Here is a 14,884-nt window from a genome sequence, read left to right on the forward strand (position 1 = left end):
ATCTTGTAGTATTATATTACAAAAATATCATTGGACTAGAAAATGGAAGACTCAAGTTAGGGCCTGCACTTTGTTCTAATTAGTTATATAACCTTAAGCAAATAATTTCAGCAGACCTCAATTACTTTGTTGAAAATAAAGGAGACTTAGACCAGATAATTTCTTAGACATTACTCAGGTTTAAAAATAAATAAATAAATAATGATTCTGATTCTCTTTTGTCACTATCTCAGCTGTTCTTTCACTTTAAAAATATTTAATTTTTCACCCTTCTACTCTTTTATTCTTTCTTGTTTCAAACTCTCCAATCTTACTGTTATTTTTTCTGCCATTTTATTTTTTCCAGCTCTTTGTCCTCCTCTACTTTTATGGGTCCTGTTAGTCCTCTATAGTTTTTTCTCTTCTGGGGTAATTAAGACTATCCATACAATAGATGCCTTGGATATTAAGGTATCTATTAAGAAAACAAAAGTGGTCACCTTAATGCAAAATTTTACCCTTTCTAGAAAAACACATTAATGTAACATAATGCAAGCATTTATAGTCCAGAACTGTGCCTAACATAAAATATTTTTAAAGTCTTTTATGTTTTGCTTTCTGAATGATTTTTTTATTTTTCATTTTGCTTTCTTACTTTGTTTTATTTTATCTAAACAGAGAACGGACATTCTTTGAAGTCTAATCACGATCACTACAGATGAACCCAATGTACCAACTTCCCAACTATAGACTATTAGAAGATTTTTACATTTTGAAGAAGGGGATCAATGTATATATAAAAATTTGGTTGAGCTACTAAGAATTAAAATATGGTGGGATTACATTGATTTGGAACTTAAAATAGATGTGTAAATTGGGGTGAAGTTATAGGCCTGAGTTCATTTCAGCTTGGGTGTATGAATAATTTTCAGGTCACCTAAAGTTTAAAAAGTAATATTCATGATTTTGTGACTTGAGACGTATTACTTTTCTGCTCATAAAACATCAAAAATATTGATAACTATTACTGTTATCACATATCTGTTAGAGATTATCAAGAATATAGTAGGTAATGCAGTGGTTCCCAAGGGTGAACTCCAAAACTACAACTGCTGACAATAATTTTGCAAATATAATGACTTTTAGTCCCAGAGTGCAGTGGAAGTATTTAGTTTCTATTTTTATGGCCAAGTTTTTCTGCCTTGCTTTCTTTATAGATACCAAATCCATTCTGATGTTCTTTTGAATGTTTTGTAGCTTTAATCTGTATTTAACTTTGGTCAATTTGAGAATTTCAATTTTCATTAGCTTTGAAAATGTCTTAATGCTAACTTCCATTTCAGCTCAAAAAGAGCCACAATAGTGGTTTTACTGGTCACAAGCCAGTAGACTGTTTCTATCAGGATGTCCCTACATATCAAGGTCAAATTGACCAAATCAGGAAAGAACATTTTCCAATTTAGAGTCCTTGTGAAATCCTTGCTTAAATCTAACTTATTTCCTCTGAACCACCCAAGACTTCTGGCTAGGAGGAGAGTGAACAGTGATGTAAAGAAGAGAGACTCTTTAGCGTTTTCACATAGTTCATGGTGAGGACAACATTTTACTCTCTGAAAAAAAGACCACCTATTTGTTCTATGAATTCAGCATACTAAGTGTACTGTGTTGCTCATACTTAAACCAGACAAAGCTTCTGTTTGATGAACCTTAGTAATATTCAAACTGAGGATACATATGAATCACTTATACTTGGCTTTTATTCATAGTTTGAGTGTAAAAAAAAAAGTAGAAGACAGAAAAATGTGTCCTTTTTCCCCTTTATTAACTATAAACAGATGCCACAGATATGGGAAATCAAAGTGGGAAATTATGAAAAGATATTATTTAATTCCTACCAGCTGAATGCATATTTAATGTGTCAAGGCTGTGCTAAAATATAAAAAAATTAGATGGAGATAGTGGTTGAAGTTTTTTGTTTTTTAATGAGTATATTTTTAATGGGAGCTCTGGTAGCATAGTGCCTAAGGCACTTGACTGCTAACCAGAAGGCTGGCGGTTCAAACCCACCAGCCACTCCTCGGAAGGAAGATGGGGCAATCTACTTCCGTAGTGATACTGCCTCGGAAACCCAAGGAGGGGTCGCTATGAGTCGGGTCCGACTCGATGGCACATAACAACAACAACAACAACATATTTTTAATAAAGGTTTAAGAACCAATTATAAATTACACTTCAATAATATATAGGAATGTGGTTTCTTTATAAGTGAATGCTTCCATTTGGATGCAATTGAAGATAATAGGTTTCAACCAATTAATTCCAAGTATGAAGTTTTTGAAAGCATAAGATGTGTCAATCACATAATTTGAAGAATATATAGGAGCTGACAACATACAATGGTCTATTTGTATGCAATTTTTGTTTTCAAATGAATAATACGTAATTCATTTATTTGATGATCTTAATTTATAAGTTAAGATCAGGTTCATTTAAATTTTAAGGCATTTCAATGCATACATGGTAGAATCTTTAAGAAAAAAACAAAATGAGCAAATATTTCATAAATCTATAAATCTTCAGAGAGAAAATAGGTACAGGAATAATTTGTTTTCAGGCATTACGTTCCTTGAGTGACAGAAAAAGTTGTATTAACACAATATTCCTCATTATATTCTATTACTACTATAGTTAGTTTTTGATATATTTATTCTTTTATGGTTTTAATCACTAATATATTTCATTTAAGAGTTTGAAAGAATGCTAAATGAATTGTATTTTTATATGTAATACATTTGCTACTATGAAGAATGGTTTGGTATGCCATTATTTCAAGAAATATATCTGAATTTATTGTATCAGTTTTAAAAATGTAAAATTCAAAAATTTAATTTTATATATGACATAAATTGAACACATTTTCTATACTGCATTTAGTTTATTAATTTCCTATGTTATGTATCTACAAGTATTTTTCATTTGGCATTTATTTTTTTTAATGTGTTAACAATGTATGAGTTGAACTTTTTACACATAGATTCTTGATTTGTAGCTGCTTGGCAAGATTTTTGTTATGATGTAACCACCTTCCTATAAAAAAAAAATATGATGTGCATTTGTCTTGTGTATTTGTCTTCATTCCACATGTCTCATAGTATATATTTTTATATGAATCATTTATAAGTAATAATAATGTGCAAGTCTGTGATCATCTCTTTCACCATCAATGTCTTCAACAAATAGATATAATTTATCCTTATATTCAGATACTCGAAAGCAAATTCTCATTATAATGTAAGACAGATAAGTTCTTAACAATTATAATTATTTTGCCTTCAGATAACATGAAATAGTAATTTTAACTGTCTTTTGACATATTGTTTTGATTTTATTTGATTCTGTTGTTGTTGTTGTTGTTATATGCTGTCGAGTGGGCCCCGACTCATAGCGACCCCTCCTTCGGTTTCCGAGGTAGTATCACTACGGAAGTAGGATTGCCCAACCTGATTCTAGTCTACATTTTATTTGTGGGGCTGAAATTTTCAGTTTCTGAGAACCTAATTTAAGGAGCCCTGCTGGTACAGTGGGAGCTCTAGTGGCATAGTGCCTCAGGCATTTGACTGCTAACCAGAAGGCTGTAGGTTCAAACCCACCAGCCACTCCTCAGAAAGAACACTGGGCAATCTACTTCCATAGAGATACCACCTTGGAAACCCAAGGAGGAGGGGTTGGTATGAGTTGGAACTGGCTCGACAGCAGTGAGTTTGTGTTTGGGTTGCTGGCACTCGGCTACTAACTGAAAAGTCAGTGGTTCCAACTCACCAGCTCCTCTGGAGGAGAATGATGTGGTAGTGTGACATAAACACTTAGAGCCTTGGAAACCCTGAGGCAGCTCTACTCTGTCCTATAGGATCACTATTAGTTGGAATTAGCTCCGTGGTAATAGAGTTGGGAGTTGGGGAACCTAATTTACTATAAAACATTAGGAATTCTTCAGAAGATAATACTTTCAATTACAATAACTACTATTTATCAAGAACTAATCATTTCCACACACTACCCAATTAATAAATGCCACAGCCATAAAATAGGTATTAAGACGTTTTTACAGATGAAGAAAGTGAAGGGCAGAGTTCATGTACTTTCCCATGATAATAGAATTAGGACTCATACCTAAGTCTGGTCTCATTCCACTTTTAAACACTTTTATGCTATCTCTCTGTTACGATTTTTAATATATCTGTTTTAGTCCAAATAATTAATTTGTGGTTGTTTTATGTCCTTTATTATTAATCCCCATGCAATTCCATTTCTTTAGGCATGCCACAGCAAAGCAAATAATAATAATATAATTGAGCATTAAAATGTGTCTTTTCTTTTAGCCAGAAACGTTTGAACACCTTTTTATCAAGCACGCAGAATCATTGACATTTGGTCCTCTTCTTTTGGAGCCTGAAACCATTTCAGAAGATATCAGTGTTGATGCATCAGGGAAAAATAAAGATGAGGTGGCGTCAACTACTATGGTCTCTCTACTTTTGACAACTCCTGCCCTTGAAAAACGTTCTGTTTGTATTAGTGACCAGTGCCACAGTGCTAATTCCTCTGAGGCTGAGAGCACCAGGATGACCTGTGAGGATGAGAGCCAGAGACAGCCCTCTGTAAAATACGCCACACTTCTCAGCACCCCTAAATCAAGTGAAACTGATGAAGAGCAAGGGCTTATAAATAGTTCAGTCAGCAAGTGCTTCTCTAGCAAAAATTCTCTATTGAAGGACAATTCCTCTAGTAGCTCATGGGAGATGGAGACCCAGGCATTTTTTATATTATCAGATCAAAATCCCAATATAATTTCACCACACCTTACATTTTCAGAAGAATTTGATGCACTTTTCAAACTGGAAAGCAATTTCCCTGAAGAAAATAATGAAAAAAGGTCTGTCTATTATTTAGGGGTCACCTCACTCAAAAGAAGAGAGAGTGGGGTGTTTAAGACTGATGAGTCGAGATTGTTGTGCGCATTCCCAACCCACAGTTTGTTCACTGACATCAAGATTCTTCAAGACAGTTGTTCACACTTTATAGAAAATAACTTCAACTTAGGAACTTCTGTTAAGAAGACATTTGTTTCTTACATGCCTCAATTTCAGACTTGTTCAACTCAGACTCAGATGATAATGGAAAATAAGATGTGTGACCTGACCGCGTAATTTCATTCAAAAAACCATTCAGCCTTATGCTATAATGAATCATATAAAGTGTAGTATATTCCATTTTAGTTGTGGATAGGGGAGAGAAAAGAAAGCTGTCAGAGTTGAATTTGAAACTCCCAAAATCAGTGGTCCTTTCTCAGGAGTAAAGATAAACAACATGAGAAAGACTTCATGAGTCTAGCAATGTAGATGGGCTCTTCTAGTAATTTTCTTCACAAACCAGAATAGGAAAGTCTCCAATCAGTGGCGTCACTACAGGAGTAAAGGGGGGTATGGACCACACTGAATGACACTGTCAGATGGGGTGATACCAAAATGACTGTCTATAAATTTCTGTGCAGTGTTTCAATAGAAATTATTTTAAATAAAAATATCCTTATATAGTTAGTTATAACAACAAAAACATTTTTCATAAGCCCACTTACATGTATCAATATACCTACAAGGCTAAAAATCTGCTAATATACTTTTTGAACATTCTAATGTGCTCCAGTCAGAGCTGTCATTATTACCCAAATACAATCACACTTTGAATCAAGTGGTTTCATTTGCATATGCTAAAAGCACACAACTGTTTTTGTTACTGCCAGTGTATTTATGGCCATGGATTTTGTCAGATTTTCTGGTGTTTTAGCTACAATGTTGTGGTAATTAGTATTTGTGAACCTATATTAATAACTCTCTTGAGAATGGAGTAGTAATTGAAGGAGAAAAATCAAAAAAGGTTTCTGCTCACGTACAAATAAGGTTGTAACTAATGTAATTCAATGTAGAAAGATTTTACAAAGCAATTTGTTCTTAGTATTCGTATCATCCAAGAAGTATTACATTTAAGCAATTTACAACTATATTTTTCACATATTATTCTATAATTAAAATTGATAATGAAAACTATGGATTCTATATAGTCTGGTATGAGAGGAGGTCCTTGGGGGTAGTGACACCATGAATTACCTGACTGGGTGACACCAACCCTAGTGATGCCACTGTCTCCAATGGCTTGTTTCTAGCTAAAAACAAGCCCAGCAAATACTATCTCTTGTGAGCATTAAGTCTGTGTAGAAAAAGCTAATCTGAGTTATACTTAACATCTGCAACAAGACTTTAACCTTTCTGAGCTGTCACTTTGTTTCAGGTGTGGTTGTTTTATGTTCAATTGCCTTTGTTTTACACATATTTTACACATACACACACACACTGATTTGTGGCAAATTGATATCCTTGTGCATTTTAAAAGTATGTGATATATTTATTTTATGCTACTAAACTGTGATTTGAAGTTATTTCAATTCAACAAACTTGGTGTGGGCACTTACTCTGTGGTAGGCACTCCATTAAATGTTGAAGATAAAGAGAAGATTTAAGTCTGGTGTAAGGAGATATACTTATGAAGACAGACAGTTAGTTGTATACCAAATCTAAGATATGCATCATAAGATGAAACTGCCTCTCAAAACGACAACACCCAAAATCATTGTTTTGAAGGCAACACAAGACCTTTTGAAGGCATACTGTCTGCCTTACTCTTCTCTAGAAAAGATAATGAAATTGTCAATTTTTAACAGGTTACCAAATACCAATGTATATCACTCTGGAATCATTGTCTTCCCCCATCCCTACTTCTCCAGGTATATGTCACTGTGCTAAGACTTCATATATTTTAATATACATTTAATATCACATACGGGGGCTCTGGTGATGTAGTACCTAAGGCATTTGACTGCTAACCAGAAGGCTGGCAGTTAAAACCCACCAGCCATTCATTCCTTGGAAGGAAGATTGGGCAATCTACTTCCGTAAAGATTTACCGCCTGGGAAATCTAATCGGAGTCACTATGAGTCAAAATCAACTGAATGGCAATGGATTTAGTTTTGGTTTTTTATCCCTTTTAAAGATTAAGTGATTAAGTAACTTGTCCAAGTTCATGGAGTGAGTGGGTGATGGAGCAGAATTTAAATTTGAACTCAGATTTCTTAAACCTCAGTGACTGTGTTTCTATACAATACCTTATACTGTCATCAATAAAAATCTGATTTATAATAAAAAAAAATTCTTAAGTATAAATATGATGCTAGAAGAAAACTAAGTAAGAACTACATGAATTTTATCCTTATCTTTAAATCAGTGCAGAAGTTTATTGTTTCAGCATTTGGTGTGGCAAGAAAACTCAAAACCAGCATACTGGGCAAAAACTAAATCAAGAAACCTGCAAACCTAGATGTTCAATAGCAAGAAGGAAGGATTTCAATATTACTAGTATCATCAAAATAAATAATTCAGTGCTCAGAAATAGGACTCTTTGTTGCTAAACATCACCAAAATTGCATGTTTAGACTGAGAGAAGATTCTGCTGATTTTACTGTTCCCCTAAATAAAGCCCTACACCTCATCTCTGTTTCAATTAACTATATGTACAGAGAAGTTCTAAACAATGACAAAAGATCTCAGACCCCAGTTGATAAATATCTTTTCACATGTCATGATCATTTGTGACTCAGAAATCAATAAGCCTGCTTCATATTGTCGAAATGTCTCAGGATCTCAGAGATTCAACTGATAACCCTCTACGAAAGAGAGGTAGAAGGCTCATATCAACTAACTGAATAAAACTGTGACATGAAAGCCTTAGTTCCATACAAAGACAAATGGAGTTTTTCATGGATTCTTAAGTGGCTTAAAGATTGAGTAACATGAAATAAATTGTGTAGATACAAGTCTTATTAAGTTGTTCGCCATCATTTTTAAGGTATGTTCATAGAGTATCCTGTTGCCATCAAGTCGGTTCTGACTCATAGAGACCTAATGGGACAGAGCAGAACTTCCCCCACAGAGTTTCCAAGGACATCATCTTTACAGAAGCTGACTGCCACATCTTTCTTCCAAGTAGTAGCTTGTGGGTTTGAACGGCTAACCTTTCAGTTAGCAGTCAAGAACTTAAACACTGCACTATGAGGGTTCCTCCTCACAGAGTATCTAAAAAAAACCAAACTCACTACTATCGAGTTGGATCCAACTTGTAGCAACCCCTCCTTGGATTTCCATAGTGGTATCTCTACAGAAGTATACTGCCCAGTCTTCCTTCCAAGGAGTGGCTGGTGGGTTTCAACCACCAGCCTTCTGGTTAGCAGTCAAATGACTTAGGCACTGTGCCTTGTAGCCTGGGGCCCAGAAAATCAGGAAAGAGAAAAGGATAGATATTTCCATCAGCCCAATCGCATGCCATGCTATGTGTCCTCTGGTATAAATTTGGAAGTCCCAGATCCACTGCAGTGCTGCAGGTCAAAGGAATTTCATGACAATGTGTTAACCTGAGATATTGATATCCATCCTGGTGCAGATTCAGTGCCCCAAAACAAAAGACAACACAGAAATATTGAGAGTCCAAGGGAATTTCATGGAGAGGGCTAAGTTGGTAAAGTTCGGCCTATTGGTCTATATTGATTTTGATGGTATTTGTCAATGAACTTGTGTTCTGATTTTCACCTTTGAAAGTTCACTTCATTATTCATATTATTATTTTGGGTACTTATGAAAATTGGTTGCCATTCAATGGGCATTTTCATAAAAAATTATGGGAAATTTCTAAGGCTAAACACTTCTGAATGGTCAAATACTCATCTTTCTTCTCAGGGTTTCTGTAAAAAACAATTGGAGAGAGGGAAGATCTGTAATATGACATTTGCATTTTAAATGTATAATAAATATGGAATTTTGAATATTTAATCTAAAGGGCTTACATTGCAACAGAAGCTGCTAATGGGTCTCTCTAAATCTCAACTTCATGAAAAGATGCTCAGAAATTTATAGTTTCAATTGTGGTTTCAAGTTAAAACAGATTGTTTGAAGAGAAATCATTTGTCAAGATTAGCAGGAGGAAGGAAAAAGATTGAGGCCTACTTATCAATAATAGTAGAGGCCTTCTGTTAGAGAACTCTGTTCCTGATTAGAGACAACCCACATATTGACAGGAGGTATGGGAATAGATATTCTTTCATTTTCAAACTGAGCCCTCAAGTAGTCAAAGGACTTGGACAAAGTTCCAAACGAGTGGGAGATCCTGGACCAAGAATAAGGTTTCATGACTAAGCATGACATCTTCTATAACCTCTCGGTCATTTCCAATAAAGCAAAGCCCCTCTTTCCAAATAACAAGCACATGGTTACATTCCTTTAGGTTAACAAATTCTTTAAAGTAGTAATTATTGAGAAAGCACATTCTGAAACTATAAAACATAAAGTTAAAATTATCCGTTCAACTTGATTAAAATGAACTGCATTGGAGGGAAATAAAATAACTATAGTTACCAAAAAAGATGTAAAGAACTATCTATGAAAAAAAACTAGATAAGTCAGTAAATTTGCTCTTTATTGAACAACTGTTTTAAAATTGTAAAGCACTCTTCTGCACTTGATCAAATGTTGGGGAAAAACTTAAAATATGAAGTTTGTGTTAGAACTGAGCTATTGTTACATTTACTTGTAAGAGTATCAAAAATGATTTTAATGGATTTTTATATTGAATGAATTATTTTTATACAAAGTTTATCAATATTTATCTTGGAAAGCTGCTGAAGATGCCTATTTTTCAAAATGCTAAAGGTGTATAACATTAAACTCACTTTCATGAGGATCTTTGATGGGATATTTTAAAAAATATGTGCATTCAAGAAACCTGGAATTGAGAAACCATTTGGAAGATAATTTTATAGTGAAATATGATACTTATATTGTAGCTATTGTACTTTTAAACCAATCATTAAGTATTTGGCACATAGTTAACACTTTCTCTTTAGTCATAGTTGGTTTGTTAATAAATGTGATAGACATAAATGTTGAGATGTGTGTATCACTAATTGTTCTGTAAAATATAATTACCCTAATTCTCCTTAATGTCCCAAGTCATAGAGAAAGCAGTGTAAGTTATGTTGTGAATATTTTCATCTTTTTTTTTTTTAAAAAAAAATTAAGGATCAGAGTAATGTCAGAATTTTGCGAAATGGAAAGTTCAAATAGAACTAATAAGAATTTATTTTATCCATATATGATCTCTAGTTTCAGCAAACATTTGAGATTATAAACAAACATAATCTTTGTCGTTTATGTAAATAGTTAATATAAAAATTTCACCCATTGTTAGCCTTTGACTGTGTCTTTAAAATTCCTAAAACATAATGCCTTGCAATTGGAAAGGCGATGAAAATATTTTTGATCCAAGTGCCTCCTTTCTTTGCCACTCTCTCTAGCACATACTCATCTGATCATCCCACAACTGCTTCTTGTTGGCTTTATAGCCACTTACAATGAACTATTACTCATGGTAATCAAGGGTTCTTTATTGATTTTTTAGTTCCTTAAGAGATCTTGAATTTACAGTGTTTTATGAAAATACATTTTATCACTTAGGTTTCCAGGAGTTTGAGTTTTTACTACTGTTTGAGTTAGTATGTAGACACTTTCTCTTGCTGTTTAATTGAAGAATGCAAATAAATGCACACAATAAAAATTCAAAAAGTCCAGAGAAATATAAAATAAAAAGTGAAAAATCTCTTTTCGCTCCCAACCCTCAGTTTCTATTTCCAAAAATAACTTCTGTCATGTCAGCTGTGACTCCTGACTTCACGTGTAACAAAATGAAGTGTTGCCCGGTCCTGTGAATGATCATTGGTATGTTTGAGTCCATTGTTGCAGCTATTCTATCAATCCATCTTATTGAGGTATCCTTCTTTTTTGTTGGTTCTCTACTAAACGTGATGTCTTTTCTAGTGAGTGGTCTTTCCTGATGATGTGCAAAGTACATGAGTTCAAGTTTTACCATCCTCACTTCTAAGGAACATCCTGGTTGTATTTCTTCTAAGATTGATTTGCTTGTTCTTTTGGCAATACAAGGTATATTCAGTATTCTTTACCAGCACTACCATTTGAATGTACCAATTCTTCTGTCTTCCTTTTTCATTATCTATCTTTCACCTGTATATAAGGCAATTGAGAAGACCACAAATTTTCTGTTAGTCTGTCATACTCTGGTGGCTTTCGTGTTGCTCTGGTCCTGGAAACTATTATCAGTATTTCAAATACTAACAGGATCACCTACGGTGGACAGGTTTCACTGGAACTTTCAGATTAAGACAGACTCAGAAGTAGTCAATGAAAACCACACAGATCACCACAGTATGTTGTCTGATATAGTGTTATTATTATACTACATGTCTTTTAAATTTTGATACAATTAGGATTTTATTTTGCTTATTGTTCTGAATTATACTTTTCCTTTAATACAGCTTGATAATATTTCTATATCAAACCAAATGTAATTATTATTTTAATGATTGCATAGTATTTCCTTTGTATGAAGTATAATTTATTTAAACACCTCACTATCTATGAACATTTAGGTTGTTCCCAATTTTTCACTATAAGTAGTACGGATGTTAGCATTCTCGAACATAATTAGGTCTTGGCAATACTTTTTTCAAATCTACTTGTCAGGAATCTTGGTTTCAAGTGTAAGAAACCAACTCAGTGCATTTATATATCTTATTAGTGTTTTAATTTGAAATTTATGGGTGAGGTTGAACATATTTTCATATGTTTATTAGGGGAAATATTTCTTTCCTGTGATGTAAGCTATTTTAATTGAGTGTTCTACTTTTATATGAAAACATCTCTATCAATGATAAAGAGGAAGAGGTAGTACTGACTTAGCAGTGGGGTGACTGTAATCACAAAATAGCAACACGGTGAGATTAATTCCCAGAAGGAGGATGGATGGTTATTCTGTTTCTGATTTTACAGAACCAGTCTCCTAAATTGAAAGACTAATTCTCAGGTTGAGGGAAACTCACAGCCTTAAATATGAAGACAAATTTATAAACCGATAAAACTGAAACATAAAGAGCATATATTTCTTCTTTTAGAAGTAGTGGATACAATTCACATAGTTAGAAACTCCTTGACATAGCACACCAGGCGTCAGGTAGTAATGTGAAGAAAGTCAGCAGCTCTTCATCTGAGACAAGATACAAGATAAAGCAAACGTATTCCACCCAAGAAATTCCAGCCAGCCTGGTTGAATTTAGATTCTCCCTGAAAATCTGAGGGTATTTGACGCACTGCCCTTGAGTTGGATCCCACTCATTGCGACCCTTCCTTGAGGTGGTATCTCTATGGAAGTAGAACCGCCAGCCTTCTGGTTAGCAGTCAAATGTCTTAGGCACTATGCTACAGGAAGAATAACTCCAATTTCCTCTCACTGTTTTCAATACAAAATAATATGTGCATTGGAACTGTTGGAAACTGTTTTCCTGAAGTGCCCAGTAAAACTTCCCTGAAAGCCTTCTCTTTAGCATAGTGAAAAGACATTCTGTGTGAAGATTCCCAGACAGACACTAGATTTACAATCTGTTTTTGCCCCACCTCATTTTGTGACCTTAGCAGAACTTTCCTCTCTCTGGGCCTCAAATTCCTTAACTGTTAAATGAAAAGGTTGCTTTACTTAACAATGTCTGGGATGTCTTTCAATTTCAAATTTCCATGACCATGTTTCTTTGCCAATATTCCTTTTCAATAAAAAGGAATCACTGTTACCAATCTTAACAGTAAAAACAGAATAGGTGCTGACCTAGGTGGCATTTTTCACTACCTGATGTATTTTTCTTTTTAACTTCACACTTTGGGATTTTCTGCTGTGCTGATTTTAATTTCAAGAGCTTTCCCACAGCTGTACTTAACAACCTTTGATGTTTGAAGCAGGGCCCACATGCAACAAATGTGGCTGCAGCCACAATAGGTAGTTAAAGCTCTGAGAAATAGTTTCATGTGGATAAAACTGATGGGAACTGTCAACAGCTTGATGTAGGTGGAGGGAGAACTATTGACAGGTGAAATTGCTTGCAATTTCCCCTAGACTATATTGAAAACACACCAGGATACGTGATGGAGAAGGAAAATTATATATATATATATATATATATATATATATATATATATATACACACACACACACACACACACATATATATATGTATATATATATGTATATACATATGTAGATATATATGTATATATACACACACACACATACACACATACATATATATGTATGTGTTGTGTTGTTGTTGTTGTTGTTATGTGCCGTCGAGTCAGCCCCGACTCATAGCGACCCCTCCTTGGGTTTCCGAATATGTATGTGTGTGTATATATATATATATAATATATATGTATGTGTATATATATATATATATATATATACACACACACATATATATATGTGTATATATATATATATATTATATATATGTATATGACAGACGAGTGCATAAAATGAATGCTGATGGCCTGTCTTTATGAAAATCTGTTGAGTAAATATTCTGCCTACAGCCTCAAAGCCAAATATTTCAAGGCACTGTAATTTCACTGGAAGGCTGTCAGGGAAACTTTTTGACTCTTTACTGGATAAATACTCTTAAATGAAACTGCAGGAGATTTCTCTTGGATCTATAAGGTGGCCAGAAGCCCTTCTTTCTGCTACAGAGTTTTCAAACCATTTGCATTAATGTCATCACATTTGGTCAAGGAATTTGATTCTACCATCTGTCTTCTTATCACATTTAATATATTACCGTATCCTACTACTTCTGTATCCCAAGCATCTCCTAAACCTATTCATAGTTGTCAGTTCCCTCTATCATTATTCTACTCCATGTTTCCTTGACTAGATTATGGCAGTTGTCTGTTTATTTAATTTAGAATATTTGAGTGACTAAGGCATTTGACTGCTAACCAGAAGGCTGGAGGTTCAAACCCACCAGCCACTCCTCGGAAGAAAGGTTGGGTAATATACTTCCGTAGTGAGACTGCCTCGGAAACCCAAGGAGCAGTTGCTGTGAGTCGGATCCAGCCCGACGGCAGTGAGTTTGGTTTTTTTGGTTTTATAATGGTATGGTATAGCATTGTTTCGCATTTCTCTAGTGAGAAATGAGATTGAGCATCTTTTCATATGTTGTATGGTTTTAGTTGGTTCTAAGTGTAAATTCTTTAGTCTTTGCAGAATCAATGTTATTGCACAAGCTAGGCCTAAGTTTGCCTCTCTTTATTTCTCAGTGAGAAGCCATGAATACTCACCTATCTGACCCACTAGTTTCAACCTAGACTGGAAATGGAAATGGAAATCTTTAAGAGGCTGATGCAGGGTGAAGGAATGCTAATTCATTACATCTGTCACAACCCTGTACAGGCTGTCTCCCATGGCATCTCTACTTCAAAATACGTGTAGTTTCAAGCCTTTCTCTGTATTCCACAGTCCAAGTGACAGGGAGAGATAGCTTAACTGATTTCACTAAGTTCTAGCCTGACTATTATGCAGAGTTCCTTATGCTTGGGCTCATGTTACCCACTGGGGGTCAAGTGTACCCCACTGATGCTATCATTGACTATCCCTGTGGAAAGAATGATTTGTTGCTTCCTCCCTAGGGTGGAGGAAGGGGGATAGTTTGAAGTAGAAGAGCACCTTGAGTGTAGTCAAGTTCTTAAGAGCTTCACTAAGGGCTCCTATACCATCTAGATAGAGCATTGTCACATCCCTTACACTTTACAGCACTGCTGTTAGAACGTTAGAGGAAGGCTCGGTTCATATTTAACAAATGAAGCTATCAAGATAGGAAAATGCTGAAAGGAAATGGAATCTTGGTGAAGTAGA

At 34.6% G+C, this 14,884-nt stretch overlaps 1 protein-coding gene across 1 annotated transcript in view; it reads left to right on the forward strand.

Moving 5' to 3' along the window:
• LEPR (leptin receptor) overlaps positions 1 to 5,186 on the forward strand; it is a 117,955-nt gene extending 112,769 nt beyond the window's left edge. Inside the window, exon 20 of the mRNA XM_007959390.1 lies at positions 4,359 to 5,186. Within this exon, the coding sequence (XP_007957581.1) occupies positions 4,359 to 5,186 (828 nt within the window). The remainder of the gene's footprint in view (positions 1 to 4,358) is intronic.
• Positions 5,187 to 14,884: the final 9,698 nt, after the last annotated feature.

The sequence above is a fragment of the Orycteropus afer genome, unplaced genomic scaffold (assembly GCF_000298275.1).
Source record: "Orycteropus afer afer isolate SDZICR_OR568_19922 unplaced genomic scaffold, OryAfe1.0 scaffold00016, whole genome shotgun sequence".
Classification (NCBI taxonomy): Eukaryota; Metazoa; Chordata; class Mammalia; order Tubulidentata; family Orycteropodidae; genus Orycteropus; species Orycteropus afer.